A 27,818-nucleotide genomic window follows, 5' to 3' on the forward strand; every position below is an offset into this window, starting at 1 on the left:
GCTGGCCCCGCTTCTCTGGTCTTTAGCTGGAGCAGGGGCAGGGGCGTGGCCAGATGCCAGCCCTGGCATGGCAAAGAGGGCAGGGAGGAGGTTTATTTCTCCCCTGCCAGCCCAGCAGGTTCTTTAACAACTGCATGTCAAAACACTGCCAGCATAGCGAGGGTAACTAACACCAGTGTTCCCTGTAAGCCGTGCATGTGTACTGCTGTAGACAAGTAAAAATCTTGCCGCGCACAAACTTTTTAAGGCTGTGCACCTGCCTGGAGAGGAGCTGGGCGCAGAGTGTGGTGGAGGCACCAGGGCTGGTGTGGAACACTTACTGAAGGTGACCTCCTCACTCCTCATGCAGGGCAGGCAGCGGCTGCTCCCCAAGGCGAGGCGGGGATGGGGACTGCCCTGCATGAGGAGTGAGGAGCTTACCTTTGGTAAGTGTCCCATGCCAGCCCCAGTGCCTCCCTTGCAGTTGTACTGATTGTGTCCAGCCCATGGCTGGGCCACAGCACTCCACTGTGCTGCTTTGGGCAGCAGTTAGCATGGAGAAGGGTGGTGGCCAAACCCTGCCTGCTCCCACCTGGACACTTACTCTGGGACACTTACTTGGACTGCGCCATGCTAAAAGGGGGAGGCAGGACCAAAGGGGTGCGCTCACAGATCATTACTCTTTAGAAGGAACATTTACTAACACCTCGTTAAAATGTTAATTTAAGAGCCATCAAGACTGCTATATGGGGCTAACAATTTCGATTGTTTCTCAAGTACTAACCCACCTACCTAGTAGAATGTGTTTTCCTAACCCTTTGTCTTCCAAACTTCCACTTATTTGCATTTTCACAGACTTCTTGTCACACTTTTAGCTTCTTTTCTACCTTGGAGAACTCATATCAGCACCCCCACTGCCTGAAGAAGGGTGTTTGTGCCTGAAAGCTTGCAAAGAACCTTTTTCCAACTATTTAGTCGGTCTAATAAAAGATATCACATTTACCCAAAGAACCTTGCCTGCCTTTTCTTATTCAGAGACTTCAAAACGAAATGAGGGCACTCAAAACTTTTCAAGTTTTGAAGCAGCTGGGTGGTGGGAGGCTGTGGCTCTCTCCCCACCTCCAGGCTGCACTCTTGGGGGCTGGCAGAGCTGATCAGAGTGCAGCGTCAGCTCTACCCTCCTCCCGCTGCCGGGCTGCGCTCTGATCAGCTGCACTAGCCCCATGAAGCTCTGCTGGAGCTCAGCTTCCTGGCACTCAGCTGAGTTCCATCGGGCTGGGAGCTGAGCCTGGTGGTGGGAGTCGGGCCCTCGATCTGCCTGCCGGATGATAGGAGGCTGCTGCTGCTAGCTGAGACAGCAGCAGCCTCCTGTCATCCAGCAGGTAGACTGGGGACTTTCCCAGACCCCCAGGAGGCCTTCAGGGGCTGTGCCGGACTCCTCCCAGGGGTGTGGGCCCCCCGATCTGCCTGCTGGATGACAGGAGGCTGCTCCTGCTTCCCAGCTCCTGCTTGTCAACAACTTGAGGTTCAGTTTCCCAGAAACCTCTGCACCTATCTCCTTAAAACTTGGCAGGCTTCATGGCCTCAGAAGGAGCTACCATCTCTGCAAGTTTCATTTCAATCAGGCCAGAAATAACAAAGTTATAGGCTGTTTTGTGCTTGCCTATTATAGCCTATGGGCAAAATGTCAAAACAGCACTGAAACAGCGAAACAGCTTCAACGAAACAAAATGGAACAGTGCTTTCAAAATGAAACAAAACTCAAAACAAAACACTGTTCCGTCAAAATGTAAAACGGAAGTCAAAGCGAAACGGTGGTTTTGCACAGGCCTAGTAGCCTCAACTCAGGCTCTTCTATAACCCAGTGGTTAGGGCACATGCTTGGGCTTGAATCCTCTCAGGTGACACAGGGTCTATCATTGCTGGTAAATAACAGACCTGGGGGACTGAGTACTTTAGCCAAAAGGCTATTACACAGAAGGTGGAGTTGGTACCACTTCCACCAAACAGATACCTCCTTCTGAAATAAAACTAGACGGCCTGGCTTCCAAGTGGACCAGGGTACCTACTGTTCAGCTCTGATTCAAGTGCCTAGCTCCAGAAAAAAAGGCAGGCATTTTAAAACCAAGCATAGCATATCTTACTGCTTATCTTCAGGCATTTTCAGGCTCTGAATCATCCCATGGAGGTGCCCCGTTTTCCCCAGCTTTTGCCCTGGACCCATTTCTTTGAGTCACCTTCCTGGGACCAGGTGCCTAATAGACTGGTCTGGTCTGGACTTTGCTTGTAGGATTTTGAATGCTGTATGAACACTAATATAACAATTCCAATACAATTTTAATTTGGATTTAACTTTTTTCAGCACTCACACCACTTTTTTTTTTTTTTTTTTACCAGCAGATCAGAAACATCTAAGAACATTCATTTCATAAAAATTAAAATGGCTTTGCCTCTCAGTTCCTCAGTGTATGAGGCTAACCTAAAATCAGATAAGACTCACAATAGCAAGAGTTTCATAGCTAGGTTTTCAACACTATATCTAAACACCTGAATCAAGTTACAAAACATACAGGAGTAAATAAGCACATGCTTTTCATTCTTATGCCAATGTCTAATTCTTTTTTAGTTGGTGTAAACTGCCTGCAGTTAGATGCAGGCATTTAATTACTACCGTTATAAGCTCTTACATTAACTTAGAACTTGATGTTTTATCAAAGCACTAAAAGACAACCAAAGATTTAAATACTTAGATACACTCTTCAGTCTAACTCTTGAATGGAGCTGACCAATATTCTGAATTGTTCTGAAAGCTAGATTTTTTTAACTAGTTCCAAAATCACAAGATTAAGATAGTTGAATAATCTGGATATGCCAGCTGTCAGACTTAGACAGCATGATAACCATTACCCAATCAGAAAACTGAGTAAAACTGAAAGTTTTCTGCACTGATTTATAATCATGTGCCTTTATTATAAAAAACTATGGCTTAGTTTGAAAGCATTATTAAGTATAGCTCCCTCTCCAAATTATGCAAATAAACTTAGTTGCTAAATGCCAAACTCGGAGTAAGGATTATACTGCAGAAGTTTCCTAAATGCATTTCAATATAAAGATGAGTTGTTATCGTGCACTGTATTTATACAGGAAGAAAGCAAGCAGTGAGACAGAGGATAATATATCAAGGTAATACTGAAGTAATATACAAACCAAATAGTTTTGACGACATGAAAACTAAACCTGAATGAAGATTTCTGATGTTAAATACCAAGATATTTGTACAGTCCTATTAATTTGCCCATGTTATATTTGAGGGATGTCAAGTCTGCATATTTTAACTGGAAACCATATTTAAAGTATCCAGCTATTCTGAATCCTCTAGCATCAGAATATTAGAAAGAGCCATCAGCAAATTAGATATAAATCAAATTAATTTGACTGAAAGAGAATAAAGACTAGTAAGATGATGATGTGAATGAGCAAGAGGCAGGGCCTGAAAAAAAATATCAGCTGCAAAACAGAATTACTACTTAAACAACTTAATGCAAGATGAAAGATCTCAAAGAGATCAAGTGAAGTGCCCTAGTAAGCAGCACTTCCTCATACTTGGAAAGGTCCCATAGGGCCTCAACTTCCACATAGCTTTGACATACATATGTGATAAAGCTGTTTGGACTGAGCAGGAGTCCTGTTCTCTTCCCTGTCCCAGGCATGGAAAGCTAAGTGTATAAACAATCATCACCAAATAAAGCAAATCAGCTGTGGCAGGATGTAATCTCCCACAGATAATCCATTTGACTGGACTGCTTCTCCCACCTGCACTGGACAGGGGCCTGCTCCTGTAGAGCAATGGGAGATTATTTCCCACTAAGAGACATACTGGGTTTCCATGCTTAGATATTTGCTCAACAGAATCTGAGTTGGATATCTAAGGGCAGAACCCCAACTTTCCCCTCTTACGGAGATGCACCTCAGGGAATGTGAGGAAAGCTAGGGTTTCCCACTTACTGAGACATACTTCAGAGACTGCATGGGACATGTCTCTAAGTGGGGAAATCTGGGCAAGTGCTTCTGGGGCTTGAGTGGCCTGATGCTGCATGGGAATTCTCAGGGTACATAAGACTGGACCCCCCAAGCCCAGGAGTACCCACCCAGGGCGGCTGGAGAGTGTGGGCAGCTCTGGGCTGCCTGTGCTCTCATGCCATTAAGCAAACAGGTAACTGCTGCAGTGAAGTGGCAGAAACTATTACCACCTTTGTCCCAGCCACAAATATTGTTGCAGCCAGAAATTTGGGGCACTTTGGTGTGACAAGGAGTACGAACATCTGTTTGCTTGGCCTTTGTGCTGCCATAACAATTATGATGGCACAAAGGTGACGTCTGTTTTGACCCCAAGGAAAGCCTCATCTCTCCCTCACCCTCTCGCATACCCTACTGACTACCGAAGGAAACAGAACCATCCATTTCTTTTCCCCATTTTCTTCAGCTTCTGCACAGCACAGCCTCTCTCAATCTTCCTTTCTTTTGACAGATGTTTTGTTCCTTGCCTCCATTCCCAGCAGTGAGAAGACAGGGCAGAGCAGAGCTCCAAATTCTCTTCCTTTGTGTTCTCCCTATGTTACATGCACACAGCACTATGGCTCATTGCCTTCATTCTGAGTTTCACAGAAGGACCAATGGTCAAGTAAACAATACCAATGAAGTGAGTGCCACAAAATACCTTCAAACTTAGAATATGTCATCATTGTGGACACTGAAGAAACAGGAAAATACCCTTCCTTGATCTGATCTGGTGGCAGTGTCAGTCGGATGGTCAGAGCAGATACTGGAAGTCAGGCAGAATAAAATAACTAACTCTACCCTAACTCTGCAATCCTATATTGCATATGTGCACAGATTTATGCCATGCTACTGCAGGTATGTTAGACTCAGAGTGCACAGCCTGGTACATGTGCCTTTGTGCATTCACAGACAGCACACCTACAAAGAAGAAATGAGGCTAAGAATCTGGAACTTGAAGGATCAGCCATAAAGCAGCATCACTGAAAGACTTTGCAAAAGATATAAGAAAAATTAGGAATGAAAAAACAGGAAGATCACATGGACCTCTTGCTCAGCACCAACCTTTGCCCTGTTCTGTCCTGATGATCCTGTATTTCTTCCACTGTCCTATGCTCATTCTTTCTATTCGTATACCCTGTCCTCACCATATGGAGGCCATTGATATTTTTGTTAAAAGCTGAAGCACTAAGACAATCAGAGGACAAATAAAAAATATGAAAGCAATCCCCTGAGAAAGACCTGACATGTGAATGCTGCTGTGAGTAGAGCAGCTACTATCAGCATTTCCCCCCATATTTCAGGAACACTGTCACTGAGCTATTTTGGCAAAGCTAGCCTCCTTGCCCACCTCCAGCTTTCTGACATTTACCCAAGCTGCAGATCTGCTCATCAATTTTTAATTTTCAATGCATTTAAAGTAACACAGGACAGCAAGACCTCCAAGCCCTTCAAATCCAGTCCCCAGTGTTTGCAGGGAACCATTTATCTAAAAAGGTTCACAAGAGCATCAGCTCCGGTCCTTCTTGTGCATCTTTGCAACAAAAAACCTGGTGTTTCACAAGGAGAGTATGACACAAAAGCCACCAATTCACTGACTACTGCACGAGCAGGGAAATCTGTTCAGAAAAGTATGTTCAGTTGGGCCTAGGAAGGGATAATGCCCAGTTTTGTAAGAGAAAGAAAAATAAACTCAGCTGTCATTATCGGTCCGACTAGAGAGGGGAAACCTTCCTGCCTTGAAATCTGATGATCAGCTTGAGCACGGAGGCAAGATGCATGAGCCAGGCACCTGAGAGTTTCTTGACCAGTGTCCCAGCCAATGTCCTACCCCCAGTGATGGCCAGTGTCTTATGCTTCAAAAGCAAATTTAAAAAAATCCAGAAGTACATAATGGTTTTCACAAGAAGGGGAAAAATTCTTTCTGGCCTCTGCATGCAACCAGCAGGAATCCCGATGTATGAAAACCCAACACTTTAAAATTTTCTAAGAGGAATGAGACCCAATCTCTAGGCAGTCTCCTTGACTGGCTCTCCTTGTGTTATGGACCCTAGAAGCCCTGTGCTCCAGCTCCAAGGCTTTCTACTTGGTTGGCTGTCCTGGAGTTACAAACCCTGGTAGCCCTGGGAGACAGGACTGCTGAGGAGCTCCAATCTGGAAGATGGGGCTTCCAGACACTTGCCTTCCTGTTAATAAACCTGACAGGCAGGTGACCTGACAGGAATGGTTCTGTAATACTGTCACTGAAATCAAGCCATTTACATGAAATGTTTCAGTTTTGACTAAGGCACAAATTTAACTTAATTTAAATCTGCCATAATCATGAAAGGCTTAATACTTGCCTTTTTTTTTTTAAATGGTAGATGAGATTTGCATGCAATATGATCACTTGTAGAACTAAGATTTTAAGAAAAACCAAACACTAAAAGACTGATGAAAAAGTCACAAGAGTTGGCAATGCTGCAAGCTGGGTGAAACTGCTATGCTCTCTCCCTGACACCGCAAGATAGTATGAGTTAGTGGGGGGAAGAAAACACTGGAAGAAAGGATAAAAAGAAAAGATACTGTTTAGACATATTTAGATGTAGTTACAGTTTGTCTGAAATTCTGTGCAGTGGACAGCTTGTTCCAAGAGGTGTAGAGCCATCACACCAATCTAAATATTTCTAGAATATTTTTTTCTGATAAGCATGCTGTGTACAGAAAAACACTTGCTGGCATGGTATAGTGATTTGTATCAGCACACATCCAGGAACCCCTCATTGCTTCCTTTTCAGATTTCCCATGTGTGAACAGCATGGTTAACTAAAATTCTCTCTGGTAAGAACAGAGGTTTCATTATCATGTATTGTCTGCAAACACATGTACTAATACACTTCCCCGCCCCACCGCCCAATCTTACCTACAGCTACAACATTCATCACTTGAAAATCAGTACTCAAGTACACAAGCAACATTTAGTAACCAAAACAAAAATCTCATTCACAAAAGGAAAAGGAACTAAATCTGAATTGGCTCAGTTCTCAAAATCATTCATTATAAATCTTCATTTTAGAGAGAATTAACTTTATACTCACAATCCAGAATCTCTGCAGCCAAAAGAACACAAGTTTATGAACACTTTCATTTCCTCTATCACACACAATTTCATTTCAATTCCCCAAAATTACATTTAATTATTCCCTATCTCTGAAAATAACATATTACCTGATGGTATTTCTTGAGTATGTTGTGCATTTCTGCTACATCTTCACTTGTTATCGTTTTGATGACATATCTTTTGTCATATGAGGTGTGAAAGCGGGCGCCACTACGTGCCTGAGAATCATTAGCAAGTGGCGCACTTCTCGTCAAGGAATTCTGTCAGTTCAAGAAAAACACAAAACCGTTAGACCAACAAATGCACAATGTAATTAAAAGGCATATGACACATTTGATTTTATTTGCTATTCCCTTTCAAATCATTTTTATGCAGCTGAAATCTTCTAAAACAGTAATAACTTTCTAGATTGAATCAGCATCTGCTGCACAAAATACTTGGCAATGAGAATACATTACTAGTAATCATGTTCAGTGATCACCATGTTCAGATATTTTTGAAGTAAACTTCTATTGATCACTTAAGTCTTTTTCAGAAGCAATTTCTTCCAAATATTAGAAAATAAGACAAAGTACAAAATTAACACTAATCCACAATAATTATGCATACAGGATCAATCATGTGAACAGCATCACGTGATCAGCAGGCTTGACATGTCACGCTGTTAGAATGATCAAGTACACAATAGGCAGAAAACCCAAGTGATAATTCCCAAATCATAATCCCAGTCCTACCGCTGACTTTATACCCAGCACTGGGCAAGTCAGTTTTGTACACTGTTCACTGGGCAAGTCAGTTTTGTACACTCTTTCAACTCCCCTTCTGTAAGTGAGGAGGGCCACCTACTTCAGAGGGAAGCTCAGATTAACGTTTATTTAAAAAAGCTCTGAAGATGAAGTATTATGGCATTAGTATTTTTAGACTGAAGTTTGTAACCTCAAAATCTAGTGGGGAGGGAGAACTTCAAATTTTAGGAGAAAGAAGTAAATTAGTGTACTGATAGGGGTTGTTTTTAAAATTAAGACTATACGGTATCATTCGGTTTTATTACAAACTTAATACACTGTTAGTTGGAAACAGCTTTCATGAACAATTGCTGTGTATCGTTATCATTATATACCTGTAATATTATCTTTAATTTTTAAGAGTAATCATGAGACTGAAGTTCTAGCATGCAGTAAGAACAGTGACATTCCTACAGTGCTTAAATCACCAAAAAGAAACTAGGTAAGTGACACGTGATTTTTTAGCATAAATTAAAGGACTATAACACTTCTGACTTTTTAGGGTAGATTTACAACACCCAAATTTGGAAACCAACAGTGACAATGGCATTATATGCATATAATGCCATTTGAGTCAAGCATGCGATTATGTATGGTGACTTCTTAAACTGGTGGTTTTCTACAACAACAAAAAAAGCCACTTCCAAGTATATTACATTAAAATTGTATACCAGACTCTGCAGTGTTAGAGCTAACCCCATTTGGGAGCTTTCAATTTAACAAATATCTTGTCCTAGTACACAGAAGAGGCAAAACAAATTGCAGTAGCAAGCATATCATGCATTTTGATTTTTAGATACACCACTTTGTTCAGTTATAAGATAGGTACCATCAGATAAAAGAATAAGAATGTTTTTTCAAAAAGTGATTATAACCACAAATAAAACCAGGTTTCTTGTTAATAACTGTAATTCTTTGAATGTATTCTTTCTACAGAGCTCTAGTTGTGGGATCTCTACTTACTGATCACATTGTATAAATCTTGAAAGCAATTATTTTAGGAGGGGGACACACTGCTCTCACCCTCCAAATTCAGGTTGTAGGAAACTAAATCAAAGTGCCTAAGGGAATATTTATAAACATTTTCATATTTAGTTGGTTTTCCTTTTACAAAGGAAGGATGCTTACAATTTCCACAAATGTTTGTTTATTTAGGTCCTGATCATGCCTTTGAATTCATGCAAAGATGCATGCATTGCACAGGTTTCCCTGCAAAAAAGGGCCTTGGATTGGAAATCATACCAGTATTCAGTAAGTAGAGGCCCAGTAAATCTGAAATGCAGTTTTTGTTCAATCCCCTTCCCCTCCATCCCTACCACTATATTTATATGTATTCATATATTTTCCAAAATTACTATCTTCACTTTCCTCATTTTAAAATTCAGGTAATAAATGAAAATATAGTTTACAGAATATTAAAGGGTCAATTAGGAAAATTTAAAAGGTTTTCTTTGTTTAAAAATTGTAAATCCTCTGATAAAAAAAATCCCAAATTCTCTGATTAAAAACATCAAAATCCACATTTTTCTAAATACCTATATATTTTGGCATTCAATTTTGTTTCATTTTGTTTTTTTATCATGGAAAAATCAGAGCTCCCACTGCCACATTTGCTTATCAGGACACAGGTCCAGCTGTGACTGTATCCCCTGCTGCCTTTTGGCACTGAGCATGTTATGCTGGTGCCCCCTCATTCCCAAGCTACACAGCTCCACCAGCGTGACTCTCACTCCCCTGTCCTGCCACCACCAGCCCTGCAGGCAGAGCCAGCCTTAGGGACAGACCGAGGGCAACTGCCCATGGTACTGAGGTGGCAGAGAGGCATCATAGCACCCCAGGACAGGTCCCTGCCTTAGCTTGGGCAGGAGCAGGGCAGGAGGAGGAGGAGGTAGCAAACCAGAGGTGCCCCTCATTCCCAACCCATAGCCCCCTTCTCCCTCAGCCTTGTCAGAGGGGACCCCCAGGCCCCGGTCTCCCACTGTGTGGGGCGGGGGGTGGGTGTGTGGGGCTTTTTGGAGTTTGTCCCCTGCCCCAATGATGCAGGTATGGTCCAGACTCACCAGAGCTTGGCCCCACATGATCAGGCCCATGCACCAAACTCTGGCATGCCCAAACTGCTCCTGTGCCATCAAGCCCTCCCCCCCCGCCAAATGGTATGGGGCTGGTCCGGGCCATCAGGACCCAAGCTGTGGAGAGTCCAAACCAGCCCTGCACCACCGGGCGGGGGCCCTGATGGCACAGAGACAGTCTGGATATGCCCCCTGGTGACATGTTGAGAGGAAATGGGAGGGATGTGCCCTCCTCAACTGCTGTGGGGTGTGGGGCTGCAGCCTGGCTGGACCAACAGACTCAGTGTTGGTGCTGTCATTACCGTTGGGAGCCTTGAGCCACCACCACTGGATAGGGCTAAAGGTCTCCTGTCCTTTTGCAAGCAGTTCTTGCAGGCTGGAGCTCTGCCAGCCTACAGAGTGCTACCTGCAAAAAGGGAAGCCTGAGGTTACCCGCTTCAAAAGGGAAAATCCATGTTTTTCCATGGGAAACTGAAAACCCAGATTCCTGGTGGTTACTAAACAAAACAAGCTATGCTCGCAAGGTCCCTGATATCTATGGAATCTTATAGTTAGAACACAGAACATAGTTTGAAGTAATGGCAGACACTGAAAAATAAAATTCCTCTTAAAAACTTGGCAGAAGGACTACAACTAGAAGGTAATATTTTGTTTTACTACTATTAATACGCTGTTTTTTGTTCTTTATTAGACAAAACCCTTTCAAAACACTGAAAAAATAAATACAAAAGTTTTCTCCCCACCTCACTGATTTCTTCCAATAACTGTTTTGGAAAGTGCTATTATGTTTTGGTGCTGCTGACATACAGCTGTGTCATTTGCTGGTACAGACCATTTGCTCTGGTTTCAGGGATCATAAGGTAGACACTTTCCAATGGAAAGCTTCCATGTAACATGTGAAGTTTCTAGTTTCCCCAACTATAAGCATCTATTTATCATGAAACTAGAATAACTTTTAAGTGAGTATTCATTAAAACGTGTAATGCTTGTCTAGTCATCATAACAATCTTTTTTTTAAGGAAAAGGGGTATAATGCGTTAGTGCCTGCTAAATGTCTGAAGCAGTATTTTAGGTCATACCAGATGCACTGAAATATGTTGAACTAGAAGTTTTGGGCAGAAAGAGTAGAAACAGCTTTTTCCTCTAAAAAAAACTACAAGGAACTTTCCTTCTTAAAATAGAGAAAGCTAGCATACATGCTTTGCCCAATTCTTGACTTAATCACACATTGTAAAATCACTTCTCTGCATTTTCCATTCATGCCAAAGATAAAGTAGTATGTGTGGTCACTGCACTGGGGGCGACAATTGGATAGAAAATGGAGATAAAAATAGTTTAATGGGTATTAAGTATTAAGTATATTCATACTTTGTCATAGTCTTAGAGATCCTTTATTCATTTTTCATTAAGGCACTGCACAGAATAAACAAGGAGATCCTTACAAATGATCTGTACCTGGCAGGTACACTAGCTGATGAAGTGATAACTGGTAAGAGAAAGCAGAAGCAGAAAATAATTAGAGAAGGTATCCAATATACAGCATGTGCCATTAAGGACATACAAAAATAATTGTACTTCAGAGGCAGGGTGGATTTGACTTAAATCAAATCAGTTTAAATCATGATTTAAATCACGATTTAAAATCAGTGGTCAGGAAGCCTCAATTTAATCTTTTTTTTTGTGCATTCTTGTTGTTTGATATAACCTTAATACATATTATTCACAACTCAGATAGATGTAGGTTTCATTTTTAGAAGGTACACATTATACATTTTAAAGCAGTGATTTATTTTGATATTTTTTCAGATTAGTTTTTCAGGCATATCAGAAAACTAAATTATGATTTGGTTATTTTATTTACCAAAGCTAACAAACAGATACTTGCAATGTGATTGGGAGATAGTTCATCTCCAATTCACTAGATTAATCATGACTATTTGGGGGATGTTTTTGCCATACTGTATTAGGAGGACATCAAATAAGTACTGCAGCCATGTTGAAGCACAAGAGAGGAGAGGCTCTCTGCTGGTTATAAATGCAACTTGCAAGTGTAATGTACTGCCCTAATCTTTACCAAAAAAAACCCCAACAAAAAACCAACTGCTGGTGTGGCTGTTCCTCCTCCCACACCCCCTAAAAAGTCCTGAGTGAGGATGTTTATCTCCACAGGGGGAGGTCTAGGATTAGCCCTAGATTCCAAGAGGGTGCAGAGATTTAAAGGTCAATTTAATTAGCACATTCTAATCTTTAATCTTTTGTACATTTCACGTAAATGTCATTGTTTATAATTGCTACATATATAGCAGTCTCAAAATTATGCATCTAGAAACTTTAAACATTAAGTGACATGTTGGAAACCATATAAATGTGCTCTGAAGTTTGTTTTAAAAGTAAGTTTGATAAAGCTATTACAGAAAAACAGCCTCTTCCCCCCCTAAAGAGGGACATCTCTAAAACAAACATGGAGAGATATAGGAAAGTGACAGTCATTCAGATGGACCTGACTACGTGACACTGGGCTTATTGTGTTCCGTATCTTTCATATACAACTCTGCCAGTCAGTTTACTTGGAAAAAAGTGCTGTCTCTAGTATAATTTAATCTCCCTTAAGTAGGCAAACAATGTTAAAATGAATTCAGTAAATGATTCTGTAATATTCATCCATGTGTGCCCATGATCCAAAATCAAGTCCCAAGTCTGGAGATTTCTGGAGGTAATATGGGGCAGTTTCATTCTGGAAACAAGATTACTCTTGCTGCATATTTTGAGAAACTCACCTGTTGCATTCAGAATTACACAGCTTTAAAAACAAACAAACACCCCCCCCCCTCCACACACACACACTGAATGAGCCTTTAAGGCAGCATAATCCACTTCCATGAGGAAAATCAATCACACAAGCATTCAGGAACAGATATGACAGAATCAGTATAAAAATGGGGCTTCATATTGATAGATTATTGGAGGTCTGATCAATGCTGTATATAGCACATACCCATGCTCTTCTGATGATGGCACTTATGTCCTGACTCAACTTCCTTCACACCTTGGGTATTGCATGTATTGGTGGAAAGGCATACGTTAGACCTAAAGGCAATGAGAAAAGCATTGCAGAGGAAACTCAGATTTGCCACTAGAACAGAAACCAATGCTTCTCATCATGAAGAATCACAAACAGGCCCATCTACTCATGAAAGATGCTTAGGAGGACTAAGTTCTGTTGTGTTAGTCTACCTGTGTATTCTAGAGGCCAGAGAAGTAATATTTGACTCACAGCTTCCTGGTACAACAGAGAAGATTTGTCCTCCACACCCTGCACCTTGCTTTTTATGGTACCTCATTGCTGTGTGCTGACCTTTAAGCATTCACATGGTTACTCAGGTGAGGGGCTTGAGGTCCAAAATATTTATGTGGAGGATGCCCTGCTGGGGAAACCATGTTCTTATACTCTTCAAATGGTCAAGGTAAAAGATTCCACTCAAGAGTGGAAGCCTCTGCTACAAGAGCTTTTGCTAGCAGAAGTGCTAAGAAGGGTTGTGCCCACCAGTCTAATGAAGAGACATTAGAATGTCTTGCCCACCCACATTTCTGCCTGTTTAAGATCAGTGTACGTCAACTATTCCTGCTGCAAAGTCTGAAGAAGAAGTTTGAAAGGATGTATGACAACTTAACATCTACATATATCCTAGGAATCTGAGAAGGATTCTGACCAGTGTTCAGGGAACAGGTTTGATAAAGTCCAGCACCTTTGGAATCATTTATTAACCTGAAATTTAACAGTGCCCCAGCAAATTCAATGCCATAAAATATGGTCAGGGAGAATTACTCTGTTGACCGAAGTTAAAGTATAGCAGAAATTTTAAGATCTTTGAATGAGTCACTTGAGAAGAATTCCCTATCCCAGACAATCAAATGGGAACAAACCTGCGTTCCCTGTCTCAGCTGAACAAACTGTTGAACACCCATGAAGTTGCTGACATAGAGAGAAAAGAAGGATGCTGACTTAATGGCGTTATGCTCCTACCAAGAAACTCATGTAGTAGGGGTGATAAAGATTGTTTGGGCCGATACTGATGGCTGATTATCAATGAGCCATGATTCCCCTGCACACCACCAACTGTTCTGGCTTCCCCCATGGGGAGCATGCCCAGAGGTAAGCAGGACAGCTACAGCCCCCGCCATGGCTGCTTGGCACCTGAGCCAGCAGTTCCAGGGAGAAGGAAGGAGGGCAGGCTCGGGGAATGCTCCCTGTGGGGAAAGCCAGAGCAGCAGGATGTGCCAGGCTGAGCCACCTCAGGGAGAAGTGGGAGGGGCTTCAGCCAATTTCCAGAGCCACAAGTACCATGCTGGTGAACCACATGTGGCGCATATGCTGCGGTTTGGCCACTGCTGCTCTACTGCAGGGGCAGGCAATTATTTCGGGTGCAGGGCTGTTTACTGAGTTTTGGCAAGTTGTGGAGGGCTGCATGGATAGCCCCACCCCGTGACAGGTGCTCTGCCGCCTGATCACCATCTTGGGACTGGAAGTTCTGCAACCCTGACCCCTGACCTTTCCCATCAGAAATCCTGTCCCTTGCCCCCAGAAATACTCCTTTCAGCAAGGGGGTTTGCCATGATCAGAGGTCAGGAAAACAGACCTTATGATGACAGGCTGAGAGCCATGGGGCTCTTTAGCCTGGAAAAGTGCAGGCTCAGGGGTGATCTGATGGCCACCTGTAAGTTTATCAGGGGTGACCATTAGGATCTGGGGGAACTTTTGTTTACCAGAGCGCCCCAAGGGATGACGAGGTCGAACGGTCATAAACTACTGAGACCGTTTCAGGCTGGATGCAAGGAAGAATTTCTTTACTGTCCGAGCCCCCAAGGTCTGGAACAGCCTGCCATCGGAGGCGGTTCAAGCACCTACATTGAACACCTTCAAGAGTAAATTGGATGCTTATCTTGCTGGGATCCTATGACCCCAGCTGACTTCCTGCCCTTTGGGCAGGGGGCTGGACTCGATGATCTTCTGAGGTCCCTTCCAGCCCTAATGTCTATGAAACCTATGAAATCTCCTGCCCAGGCAGGGGGTCGGACTTGAAGATCTACAAGGTCCCTTCCGACCCTGATTCTATGATTCTAATTCTATGACCTCAGAACCAGAGAAATACCAAATTATATTCTAAAAATCGAACATCTACAACATTCATTAATTTGATTTCAAAAAATATTTTTGTCCTGATTTACATGCGTTTGTGTAATGTACATAGAGGTTTCATAGCTGTTAGAGTCAGAAGGGACCTGAGCAGATCATCCAGTCTGACCCCCTGCCATGGGCAGGAATGAATGCTGGGATCAAATGACCCCAGTTAGGTGATTATCTAGCCTCCTTTTGAAGACTCCCTTGGAAGTTGGTTCCAGATTCTAGCCGCCCTGACTGTAAAGTAGTGCCTCCTGATATCTAGCCTGAACCTACTTTCAGTCAACTTTTGGCCATGAGTCCTAATTACTCTGGGTAGTGCTTGGGGGGAGCAGGGACACTCCCATTCCCCACTGGTCCCCCCTGGTAAGTTTACAGACAGCTACCAGATCCCCTCTCAGCCTTCTCTTGTGGAGGCTGAACAGGTTCAGGTCCTGTAGGCTCTCCTCATAGGGCCTACCCTGCTGCTCCCTGACCATGCAAGTGGCCCTCTTCTGGACCTCTCAATGCTGGCCACATCCCTCCTGAAGTGCGGCGCCCAGAACTGGACGCAGTACTCCAACTGCGGCCTGACCAGTGTCGCATAGAGGGGGAGAATCACCTCCTTGGACCTGCTCGTGATACATCTATGGATGCATGACAAGGTGTGGTTAGCCTTACTGACCGCGTCCTCACGTTGGCGGCTGATATTCATCCTGGAATCCATAATGGCTCCAAGATCCCTTTCTGCCTCTATGCTGACGAGAAGGGAGTTCCCCAGCCTGTAGGTATGCTGCTGGTTCTTTCTCCCTAGGTGCAGTACCCTGCACTTGTCAGTACTGAATCCCATTCTATTCTCATCCACCCAACCCTGTAACCTATCCAGATCTAGTTGTAGCCTGTCCCTCCCTTCTAGTGTGCTCACCCACCTCTCCCCACATCTTAGTGTCATCTGCGAATTTGTACAAGGTGCTTTTCACCCCCTCGTCCAAGTTGCTGATGAAGACATTGAACAGGTGATTGCACAATAGCTTAAAATAAGTCTTAATCTTGAATACTGTGGGGGGTTGGTATATATTTGTAGAGGGCTGCGGGTGCGTGGGTATGTGGGGTGTAGGGAGGAAGTTTTGGGGGACTGGATATGTGTGTGGGATATGGGAGCATGTAGATGTGGGTGTGGAGATGTGGGGTGTGGGTGGGTATGGGGTTTGTGGGGTGCTATGTGTGGGGGAGGGTGGCTGGGTGTGGGTGTCTGCATGTATAGCAGTGCGAGGGGGTGTGTGGGTGCATGAGTATGGTGGGGTGTGCTTGTGGGGCTCGTCCTATGAACACACACACACACACACACACACAGTGCCTCTCTCACTGTACTCACACTCTCTCTCTCCTTTCCTCATTGCTCTCTCTCTCTCTCTCCCTCCCTCATTGCACAGACACACACCCTCCTGCTCCTGGCTCCATGATCTGGCGATGCAGCCTGGGGCCACATGATGCTGAAGCAGGCATGCAAGGAAGCAGTGAAAGTTGTGCAGGCAGAGGCTTCTAGTTTGGGAGGGCGGGTGGGGGGAGGAGCCAGGATGGTCTTGCTACCAAGTCCTGCTGGCTTCCCCTGGCTCCTACTGCCCTTGGCTCCTGTCATCTTTGACAGGCAGCTAGAAGCAGATAAACATTATTTTTCTGAATTTTGTAGGTGCACCGTGGGCCAGATACAATGGCTTGGCGGGCAGAATCTGGCCTGTGGGCTGTATTTTGCCCACCTCTGCTCTGCAGCATCCCATCTTGCATGCATGGTGGTAAGAAGGAACTGAATAGAAATTGCAACGTCTCTGTCCCTTCTGCTCTTGGCTGTGAGGATAGTACTTTCAGGATCCAGCTATATCCTAAACAGGTACTACTCCTCAGACAAATCTAATACCATACACCAAGACTGGACTCTGTATACAGCCATTCAAAGAATGTTTTATAGATTGAAGGGTGTATAAAATTACTAATTGCTGAACATGCAATATCAATGCACCATATTGTTCTGATTATAAACCCCTCCCCCAGCATATACCGTACAGGTTGAGTACATATTTTCAAGTTCAGTCTTAAGGGAGCTACTATTCCTCTTGAAAAATCCCACAGGACAATCAAATAACCAAAAGGAAAGAACCTGGAAAGTTAAATGCATTGAAAACAAAACCTGCCTTTTAAAGAAGTTGACTCCACATTTTTATCACAAACACAAAAGTACTGTAAACACAGAACTCAAGACAGGAGGAGTCTAATTATAGGTTAACATAAATGTCAAGTGTAAATTTTTTTTTTCTTTTTTTTTGGAGGGAAAAAAGGTAGAATCCTAACAAGAACAAAGCAGCTTTTACAAAAAGTACTCCGGGAACCTTTGAGACAGGACTTGACAAACTATGTCCTGTGGAGCCACTGGATCCGCTTGTGCAGCTCATGGATGTGGCAGTGGGACTTTATCCATATTACACCACTCTGCAGCTGAGGGCCTAAATATGCCATACCTCAGCCAGGCAGAGGCAGCAGCACGGAGAACCAGGAGTGGTAACATTGGTTGGATCCTAGTTTCAGATGCAAGCCAGGCCATTCTGTCCTGCTGTTGGAAGAGGTTGCTGAGCACTACTCTAAAATGAAAAATTGTGACCTCTTGCATAAATTCTTTGCTTCCAGAAAAGCAAAAAACAGCACCAGGTGGGAAAAACCTACTTATAGGTTAACATGAAAGCTGTGGATGTGTACTGTGAATGGGCTGTGCCAGCCCCACATGGAGGGATTGGGTTTACAGACCAGTAAATGAAGCACGCCACCAATTTTAATCGGGGGGTGGGAATCAAAGTTTGAGAAACACTGGCCTAGAAGATTTTGCTTCACTTGCTTCTCGGAACAGATAAGGATAGATGCATTATGTTTATATGCCTCTTAAGAGGGACCTACTTAGAGGTTATTGCACTGGTCCAAGAGTATAACTAATAGCTCCTCATACTGGAAAACTAATAGAAACTTACTGATCATATGATTTTAATGTTTGTATTCTGGCTAGCATTTTTATCCCCCAGCAATTTTGTTTTCTCAGGTAGAAAACTACATTTCTGTATTTAGCAAGTTAAAAGGAGGAAGATGATCTTATATCCTACATGTAGAACAGCTTTATTAGTGAGTGATAAGGTAACAAAATCCTTTTGCACAACAGCGGTATGGGCTGCACTTGAACTCAAAACATTTCAATTTGAGTAAGTCCAAGTTCAAAGGGAATGCAAAATGATCACAATTACCCTTTGCATATCGATATAAGAAAGTTCTTATTGCACAATGACCTTTACAAAACCAATTCTCCAAGTGGGGAGGGGGAGGAAGAGGGAGGATAAGAAGTTAAAAACAAAGTCAGGATTGTGCTCTGTGAGGGAATTTTTTTTAAACTAAAGTAGAGAGACCCATTTTGCATTTCAGTCTGATTAAACCCAGCGTCTCTTTTGTCTGATAAAGGACCATGCCCTCTGCTAATTACCCTGGACTAGTTTTATGATAGTGGTTTAACCAATGGCTCCTGACCACTTTCTGATGCAGTAGGACATTAACAGAAACAAGTCAAGACCACTGATCCTTTTAATTCAATGTAAATGGTTCAATAATTAACTCACGTGGTAATGGAAATAAATTGCTTTCATCTCAATTCTTTTTTTACCATGTTAGAGGCATACACATATAATAACCCATGCAATACTACAATAGCTTTTTCCCTCTGATAATTTAATACAGTGGGGGGTCAACCTTTTTGGGTGGCAGGCCACAAATGACCCGTGTACTTTCCCCAGGTACCACTTTGATTCCCTGCTTTATCTGCCACATACTACACAGATGCTGCTCATGCCACCCCTGATCTCTATACATCTTGTGCATACATACAAAGATAGCCATACAGAATGTACAAGTTGTAAAAGGGCTTAGGAATATGTATTTTATAGAATCATAGAAAATTAGGGTTGGACAGGACCTCAAGAAGTCATCTAGTCCAACCCCCTGCTCAACCTTATTATCCCAGCCAAGCCTTTGTCTACCTGGGTCTTAAAAACCTCCAAGGACAGCGATTCCACAACCTCTCTAGGCAGCCAGTTCCAGTGCTTTACAAACCTCCTTATGAGAAAGTTTTTCCTAATATCTAAATTTGCTGAAACTTGAGACCATTGCTCCTTGTTCTGTTATCTGCCACCACTGAGAACAGACTAACTTCATCCTCTTTGGAACCACCCTTCAGGCAGCTGAAGCCTGCTACTAAATCTCCCTTCAGTCTTCTCTTTTCCAGACTAAATAAGCCCAGGTCCCTCAGCTGCTTCTAAGTCAAGTGCCCCAGCCCCCCAAATCATTTTTGCTGCCCTCTGCTGGACTCTCTCTAATTTACCCACATCCTTTCTGTAGCGGGGGCCCCAAAACTGGATGTAGAGAGGAAGAATCACTTCCCTTGATCTGCTGGCAACGCTCCTATGAATGCAGCCCAGTATGCTGTTAGCCTTCTTCACCACAAGGGCACACTGTTGATTTATATTCAGCTTATTGTCCGCTGTAACCCCAAGGTCTTTTTCTCCAGAGCTTCTGCTTAACTAGTTGGTCTCTAGCCTGTACACATGCATGGGACTAAGTGCAGGACTTTGCAATTGTCCTTACTGAACCTCATGAGCAGGGAATCTGGGTTTTCTGTTTCTGGCAGAAAAATGTGGCTCTTCCCCTTTTGCAAACAGCTCTTCACAGGCTGATAAGAGTTCCAGCTTACAATGAGTTGCTTACAAAAAGGGTGTGAAACTAAGCCCTGTCTCAAGGGAGGCCAGCTGGGAACAGGGCCTGAGAATCGGAGGCCAGTCAGGGCTGGCTCAGACTCACTTTGCCTCCTGCAGCCCTTGGGTAAGTAGGGCCTGAGGAAGGTGGGAAGTATCTGGGGACCCCTTCTTGCAGGTCTGGGGTGGCAGGGGGCTGTGGGTCAGGAGTGAGAGGCACTAGCAGGGATGGGAGGGGACAGGGAGCTGAGGGTCAGGCGTGAGGGGCACCAGCACACAAGGGTTGCTCACTGCCACGAAGTGCGGGAGGGAGAGAGAAGAGGAGGGAACAGCTGTAGTTGAACCTGCATCCTGGTGCGGGGGGTGAGCTGTTGCTGGGAGGGAGTGAAAGGGAGGATTGGCAGAGGCTGAGAGTCATGAGTGAGGGGCAAGAGCACATCAGAGCCACTTAGTGCCACAAAATAGCAGGGGGGACAGCTGCAGCAGTGGACCCGCATTCTGGTGAGCAAAGGGAGCTCTGATTTCCCATGATAAAAACCAAAATCAAATGCCAAAATATCTTTATTTAGCATGCATTTTAGTATAATGTTTGAGGCACTGGCAGGCTTTAAAATTGTAAATATATTGATCAAACATTGTGTTTAACACACACACACACACACACACACACACACACGGATTTCATTTTAATCATAAAAAATTTGGTTTCTGTAAACTTCCTGAGGGTGCACTCCAGGTCATTGTTGAAGATATTGAACAAAACTGGCCCCAGGACTGACCCCTGGGACACTTGACTTGATACTAACTAGACGTTGCCAACTAGACATTGAGCCATTTTACATTTATGCAAGCCAACTTCAAGTACAATTCTGATTCACATTAAAACATGATCAAAGTTATCTTTGAGAGATACAATCAAATCATTCCGTTTCCTTAAGGAAGAAAGGTTTTGCCTAGAAAGTCTCCTTCCTTTGATTTGTGAGGCTTAAAAAAGCTATGACTGACTGCACAACCATGATCAGCACAGCGGGAGCAATGCCATGTGTGTCACAGCTACCCCAGACATGGAGCTGCCCTGCTCTGCCTCTGGAAGACTGGGTGAAGAGGAGTTTACAGTGAGAACAGTATTTGTACTAGAACTTTGCAAAAAGCCGTGAGAATAAAGGCAGGAGGGTCCACTTTCCCATATTCAGGTTTTAAAGAATAGAAGAAGAAATGAAGGCCAACAAGCAAGATCCACTGAAAGTTGCTTTTTTTTTTTATTTCTTCATATGCCCAACAGCTAGGAAAACACATCCTTTCATTTTGTAGGAGAAGTTACAATGGCTATATACAAGTTATTATACAAGTCTTCAAACAGAAAAGTCAACTTCAAAAGGATAAATAGTAATCTGAAGCAGCAGGAGGTAAATCTAGTCAGGGACTGGAGAAGCTGGACATAAACTGCATGCATATTTTTAAAATATCTCCATAACTACCTTAGCAACACTGCCAAAAAGCTACTATGTTTCAGTAAAAGGCAGCAGGTCTCCTTGGACTGAAGAACTGTTACCATCACTTCTCCCGCCAAAGGGTGAACATGGGTGGTAGCGAGCAGTTGGGGCCCAGCACAAGCACTCTTTCAGCTACCTAAAGGAGAGGGAAGGACTTGGCCGGCATGTAGGCCCTACAAAGCTAGAAGGAATCCCTGAGCAGTGTCCTGTTTCTAGGACTTTAAGGTGCTGCTTTGGGAACCTTGTCTGTGGGCTGTTAGTTTACTGTAAACCACACTGAGCCCCTTTGATAGGGCAGGATATAAATCTATTCCCTTACTCCTCCTGCCCCACAGCATTTAATCAGCATATAAATTATCAGAGTTAGATCACTGTATTTCCTGATAAAATATCCACGTTCTGCATCCCAAGACAGACAACTGCATCTCTCAAGACAAATCTATATATAACATCCTGCATTAATTCAAAGGATTTAATAGATATTATAATTTTTCTTTTCAGAGGCAAAGTATCAGTCAGGCCAGTTTATTTGCCCAGCTTGTGCATTACATTTCTGTACCAGTGATCCATGATAAAAAGTCTATGCAGAATGCAGCTCCTCCAAACTTAAGGTACCCGTTTTAGCACTAATTAGGATAACTGCTATCTCCACATTTGTAGCTGTTTAACAAACACTCTTCCCTTTCACTCTCTCTCCATTCTGATCTGAAACTGTTTGACATACTTGAACTGTTATATTCTCATAAAAATGAATAGGTCCCACTTTGCACACTTATCAAAAGCCATGTGCATTGTGTAGTCTTGGTATCAATTAACCAACCAATCTCAGTCTTGCACAGACTGAAATGATTTCAGTCTACATAACTATTACTCCATTCTTACACTGAGTCCTCTATACTTCATCTTCCCACCTATTTATTTTAATTCTCTTCTCCTTTGCTTTAGCCAGTATAAATGAACATTTTCTAAAAACCTAGTTCCAGAGCTGCTGACACTTGTACACACTGAATTTTAGCTCAGCAGGAAACCTGGAATTCATAGTCTCCACAACAAAATGTTAAGTTGGAGAACCTTGTAAAAGTGGTTTAGGGGCATAAGAAGTGGCAAAGAAAAGGGTCTGTAATAAGAATGATGATGGTTCAGGATCCATAAATCATGATATTGCTATAGATGTCCACAAGCCATTTTGTAAATATAGAGTTGTATGTTTCTGGAACCACGTTGTCTCCACCATGAATACTGGACCACATGCTTTAATGAGATGACGCTTCCAAGTTTCTCTTTTCATAAGACCGAAAAAGCAGTTTTTATATTCTAGGTGCTCTGGTTTTTCTTATTAAAAAAAATACTTATTACCTGGTACAATGTATCAAGGACATATTTAGAAAACAGACATTTGGGAAGAACATTCACTTTAATTATACTGAAGTGTCCAATTAATGAAGGAGGCAAATGGGCCTATTTATATTAGTCTCATCTTGCTTAATAAAGAGAATACTGTTGTTCAAAGTTAATTAGTATTCCTTGCTTGTGAAGAATATTCCAGGTAATTAAATTTATCTGAACTAAATTAATCATCACTTGTTCCATAATCCCTCCTCTCAATGAAAATATTATAGATTTCTCCCAATTTATCAAACCGTAGTAAAAGAATAGTCATTATAAAAGCAGCACTGCTCAATGGAACAGTTTGCTGAACATGAATAACAAAATAAAAAGTTGTAAAGAGATATTATTTGTCTATCTTTGCCAAATTGGACTGCTTCTCTGTGGGACACTTCATAGGAATGAGCCAAGGCCTGCCTAGATATTATAACAGAAGCAGCAATAGAGAATACTGTTAAGGGGTCACTTTTGCTCCATGGAATGTATTTATGTTCCAGGCTGGTCTATACCAGTAAGATTAAGCACACCCTCAAATTCATTACTGTGAACAACTGGTGCACCACAGTGGATTATTTCTGAAACAAGTTTTAACCCATCTGACCAATATTTTAGCTACTATTTTGCCATCATTACTTAAGAAGGGGTGTTAGATAGAAATCTCCCCTTTGTTTAATACAAAGTATATGGCTGCCTTTTGCTAATAAACCCCTTCTCAAAAGATTCACAATATGTTTCTATACGTGTAATTTTTGAAGTGTGAATGCAAACAAATTCAGTTGGAGATTTCCTAAAGCTTCAGGGTTTTTTGCCCCATTTCTGCCAAGACTGTCATCACTAAACTCACTGTCCTTGGTAGGAACCTTCACTGCCTCCTTAGCTATTAGGCCACTGCTTGGTTATTACGTGGGGAAGATAAGTAAAAATATATAATTGATTTCTACCCTGTAATTGTTTAAACTTGGAGGTTATTACAATACACAGCAACGTTCTATGCCCTAGTGGGATAGGAATGTCAGTATTTAATTCAGCAGTATTATAAGATTTTTTAAATGTCTTGCCAACCCTCCCTCCCCTCTCCCCTGCTTCTCCCCCCATATTTGAATCTCTCTTGCATCTAGGTAGTGGTATCTCCCAGATCTTCAGGTCAGTAAGAAATGCCCTCCCCCAGTTCTAACAGAACTCTGGGGAGAGTACTAACAGAATTCTCCCCCGTATCCTCTGCACTGATTTAATTTAGATTCAGGCAGTGAAGGTTTTAATCAGTACTTTTAAGTGCTGAAAACTCAAGCAATTCCCTGAGTAATTTGAAGCATCTAATAATCAGATGCTTCTAATTTTGGGTGGGAGAGCATCTTCTAATGATGCCAGAATCTACAATGTTCTCTGAAGGTGCAGGCAGATGTACCAACTGTAATTTGCCATATTTACTTGAATATAAGATGAGGACTTCCTCCAGTCAACAAGTGGGGAAGAGCCCCCTACTCTTACATTTGCATACAAGGAAAGCACGTTAAATATGTTACCCATCTTTGAGGTGCTCATGATCCTTTTGACTTTGGACTAATAACACGTACAGTTTGTACTATGTATAACTAGGTGCCAAAGTTCTACTTAAAAGATGCGTTTATGGAATGCCTGTGCTAATACTTGTATCAGTTTCAAAAAAGGTAAAATGAACCATTTATGGGTGAACCAAGTCTATGACAATTATATGCAGATTGCTACAGGTATGTTTATTAAAGTTCATTTTTTTCAAATTTGTTCCTCAGTTCCATGTGCTCTGGGAGAGCAGGGTTTGACAGTAATAGTGAGGGGAAGGACTATAAGAGGAAGTGGCTGGGGTAAAGGGACTACCTGACCCTCTCAGAACTTTTTTCGCTGCTGTTGCAGTAGGAGGGAGATGAATTCAAGACAAATGTCCAATAATTAGATTTTATACCTGGAAAATTATAACCGATTTATAAATTTTCCATATACAGGACCTAATTACTAATTACTTCTATTTCAGTAAATATGGTAAATCAGAGAATACAGTGCTGATATAAGCTCTTATGAAGCAATTGTTGTATTGCTACAAAGTCACGGAGATACAAGTATAGCAAAAACACTCCAATTTAAACACTGCTCCATTCACAGTCAAAGTTTAGGCAATATAGCTCAGCTGGATCACTACAGACTTGTATAGACTAACAGATCCTAACAACCTGGCTTGTTCCCAAGAAGGCCCCCCTCTCCAATAAAAAGTACTCTAGTCAATCCCTTATTGTGGTACGTGTGCTTTTTGCTCAGACGCTGTGCATAGGTTCCTAACACTGACTCAGTAACAAAAGGAAGATGAGACCCAATGTAGCAAGGTAATACTGCTAGATTTGTGGCCAGAGCAGAGACTCCAAAATGGTATTATTATTTTCTGATAGAAAAGAGGGTAAGCAGGAGAGAGTCGTATACAAAGGGCCATACCTGTCCTAGACATCATGTTCAAAATAGCAATGCATCAATGAAGCGGCTGAACAGCTGGGCACAACTACTATTTAGTGCTGTACAAACATGGCTCCTCTTTTTAAGGCAAGAGGCACATTTATAAATCAACAGAAAAGTTGCAAATGGGTTGTGTCTGGCCTTCTGCTACCCTGACAAAGGAGAACAGGAAAGGAGAAAAAGAGTAGAGGACAGGAGGAAAAAAAAAAAAAAAAAATCAGAAGAGAAGGAACCTGAGATTTTCTTTTCCCAATAAGATGAAATACAAACATGTTTCTCCAACAAGGCTTTCACCGTCCAGAATCATTATTAGTAGTCTAAGCAGACTCCAAGCCTCTCCTCCATTTTCTGATTTAAAAACACCACCACCATCACTTCATTTCAAACACCTGGGCCTAAAACTCTTATACTTGCACAAAAGTTACGTACTTCATTTCTACCTTGGAATCAGTACGTGTCAGATTAAATCTCAACTGTACCCAAGAGAGGTGGGAAAAGCTCACTTTAGATAAGCACACATGGACACACTTGGAAGTATAAATCAAAGATCCATAGCTGGATTTACCCAAACTGACCCTTTTCCTTCTCAGAGACCAATAAGCTATGAAATGGTACTTTTACACGTATTTTAATATGGAGCCTACCTGAAAGTCCTGATCATCTATTCCAAACCTCTCTCTCAGGTTGCGGAAAACCATGGGACAATATTCCTTAAATTTGAAATGACTTGGCATGTTTTCTCTGAAATAAAATAAAAAGCCAAGTGAAATTCACATTTATCTCAATTAACTCTGGACAAGTTACATCTGAAACTCTGGCACAGAAAAAAAAAAAAAGGATCAAAACCACTCTATACAACATTTATCTCATATCTCCACTCCCCCTTCCCGCATTTTCCCCCAAAGCAGCTCAGTAATACTCCCAACACACTATTTTCCTGGTCAGCACTGATGAGGCCTCACTTGGAATATTGTGTCCAGTTTGAGCACAAGGAAACAAGACTTATGAGGTTGGAAGAATAGGACTATTTAGTCAGAAGAGAAAACTGAAGCAAATAGTTGACAATTCAGACGATTTCCTTACAGCCTTATGTTTCTATGATTCTATTTTTTCTCTTAAAATACACACACACACACAGGTTTACTATACTGCATTGACAAATCTCCACATCAAGTCTCAAAACCCCCCCAGATAAAGATATTCTTTCCATTACCCTAAGTATGCTCCACAAGCAAAATCCTAACTTGTTTTGAACTAGTTTTAAAACCTGTCATTAACTTCAAATATCACACCTAGAAAAAAAATCATTTTAATTTGAACTTTGCTTTTAGATCCTTCTTCTCTAAAGTAGTTTAAACCACTTCATGAAAAATGTACATCCTTTTTAACAGCCAACACAGTTACTAAATTTACTTCAGTGAGGAGAAATTAAATTATTTTTCTACATTATTTTAGTAAATTTCCAACTAATTCCATATTGTACTGCCAAAAAAAATGATATAGTTGTCAATATTTTATAACTCTTACCATGAAATTGTATAAAAGCCACAATTTACTTTTGACACATTCCTTATCACCATCTCTATTCATATTCAACCATTTGATTCAAGTATTAAAAATGACTACAGTTTTATACATCTAAAAATAACTAAAAAAATATTTCTAGACTTTAGATATTCCCATCATAAGAGAAGATCTCTTAATGTATAAGATAGTCACAGGCATTAATGCAACATGTGGCACAAAACTACTACCCAGTAAGCCCAGTTGTTGCTTTTTAGAATGTAAGCAGATGACTGTTTATAACAGGATGAAGTTAATCAAAACCTTACTCCATTGATGGGGAGAAAGGAGAGAAAAAGTGGGGTGGCGGAAAATGAATTTATAAAACTTTGTAAAGGTATCACTGATTGCTGTCAGAAGTTTTATGCATCTGTAGCAAAGGTTGTTACTTGCACTTACTTGTTGAAAAGGTGATTGTCCACCTTTATCTTCGAATATGCTTTGAAATCATCTGGCATCAACATAACAGGGATTTGAACATGGCTCAGTTCATTGATCTAGAACAAAGAGAGTTGTTTTAGTTGTATGGATACTTTACAAAGATTACCTACCTATGATGTAATGGTAGCAACAGTATTTTATATTTTAAAACTCGTAAAAATTCAAGAGACTAAAACATAGCATAGTAAAATTTAGATACTCCCTCTCTCCAGAAAACCATTAAGACCTGACACATTAAACTTTCAAAGCATTAGTTTTAATCAGAAAAAAAGAAGAATCGCTCAAAGGTCTCTCGTCTCCCTTGGTATGTTTTTGAGTTCTACTACTGCAAACATATTGAAAAGAACAGATGCCTTGATTTACTACATTTTTCTTATATGCCACCATTTAAATGCATCAGATCACAGTAATTTTTTACAATTAATATTTTAATGACAATTCCAGACTGGTATCCATGCAATTTATTATCTGCTGTGTAAGTTACTATAAGTGTAGTCAATACAGAGTTCAAAAGGACTAAGAATATTGGTGAGAG

General features: G+C 41.8%; 1 protein-coding gene across 2 annotated transcripts in view; it reads right to left on the bottom strand.

Moving 5' to 3' along the window:
• Positions 1–27,818, bottom strand: part of PIP4K2A (phosphatidylinositol-5-phosphate 4-kinase type 2 alpha) — a 200,431-nt gene that overhangs the window by 57,584 nt on the left and 115,029 nt on the right. For both annotated transcript variants that reach the window (XM_090047319.1, XM_090047318.1), the window contains 3 exons: positions 27,242–27,339; positions 25,924–26,020; positions 7,243–7,395 (listed from right to left, as the gene is read on the bottom strand). In XM_090047319.1, the coding sequence (XP_089903445.1) occupies positions 7,243–7,395; positions 25,924–26,020; positions 27,242–27,339 (348 nt within the window). The remainder of the gene's footprint in view (positions 1–7,242; positions 7,396–25,923; positions 26,021–27,241; positions 27,340–27,818) is intronic.

Source organism: Crocodylus siamensis, chromosome 5 (assembly GCF_052110815.1).
Source record: "Crocodylus siamensis isolate JL-2025a chromosome 5, ASM5211081v1, whole genome shotgun sequence".
Taxonomy (NCBI): Eukaryota; Metazoa; Chordata; order Crocodylia; family Crocodylidae; genus Crocodylus; species Crocodylus siamensis.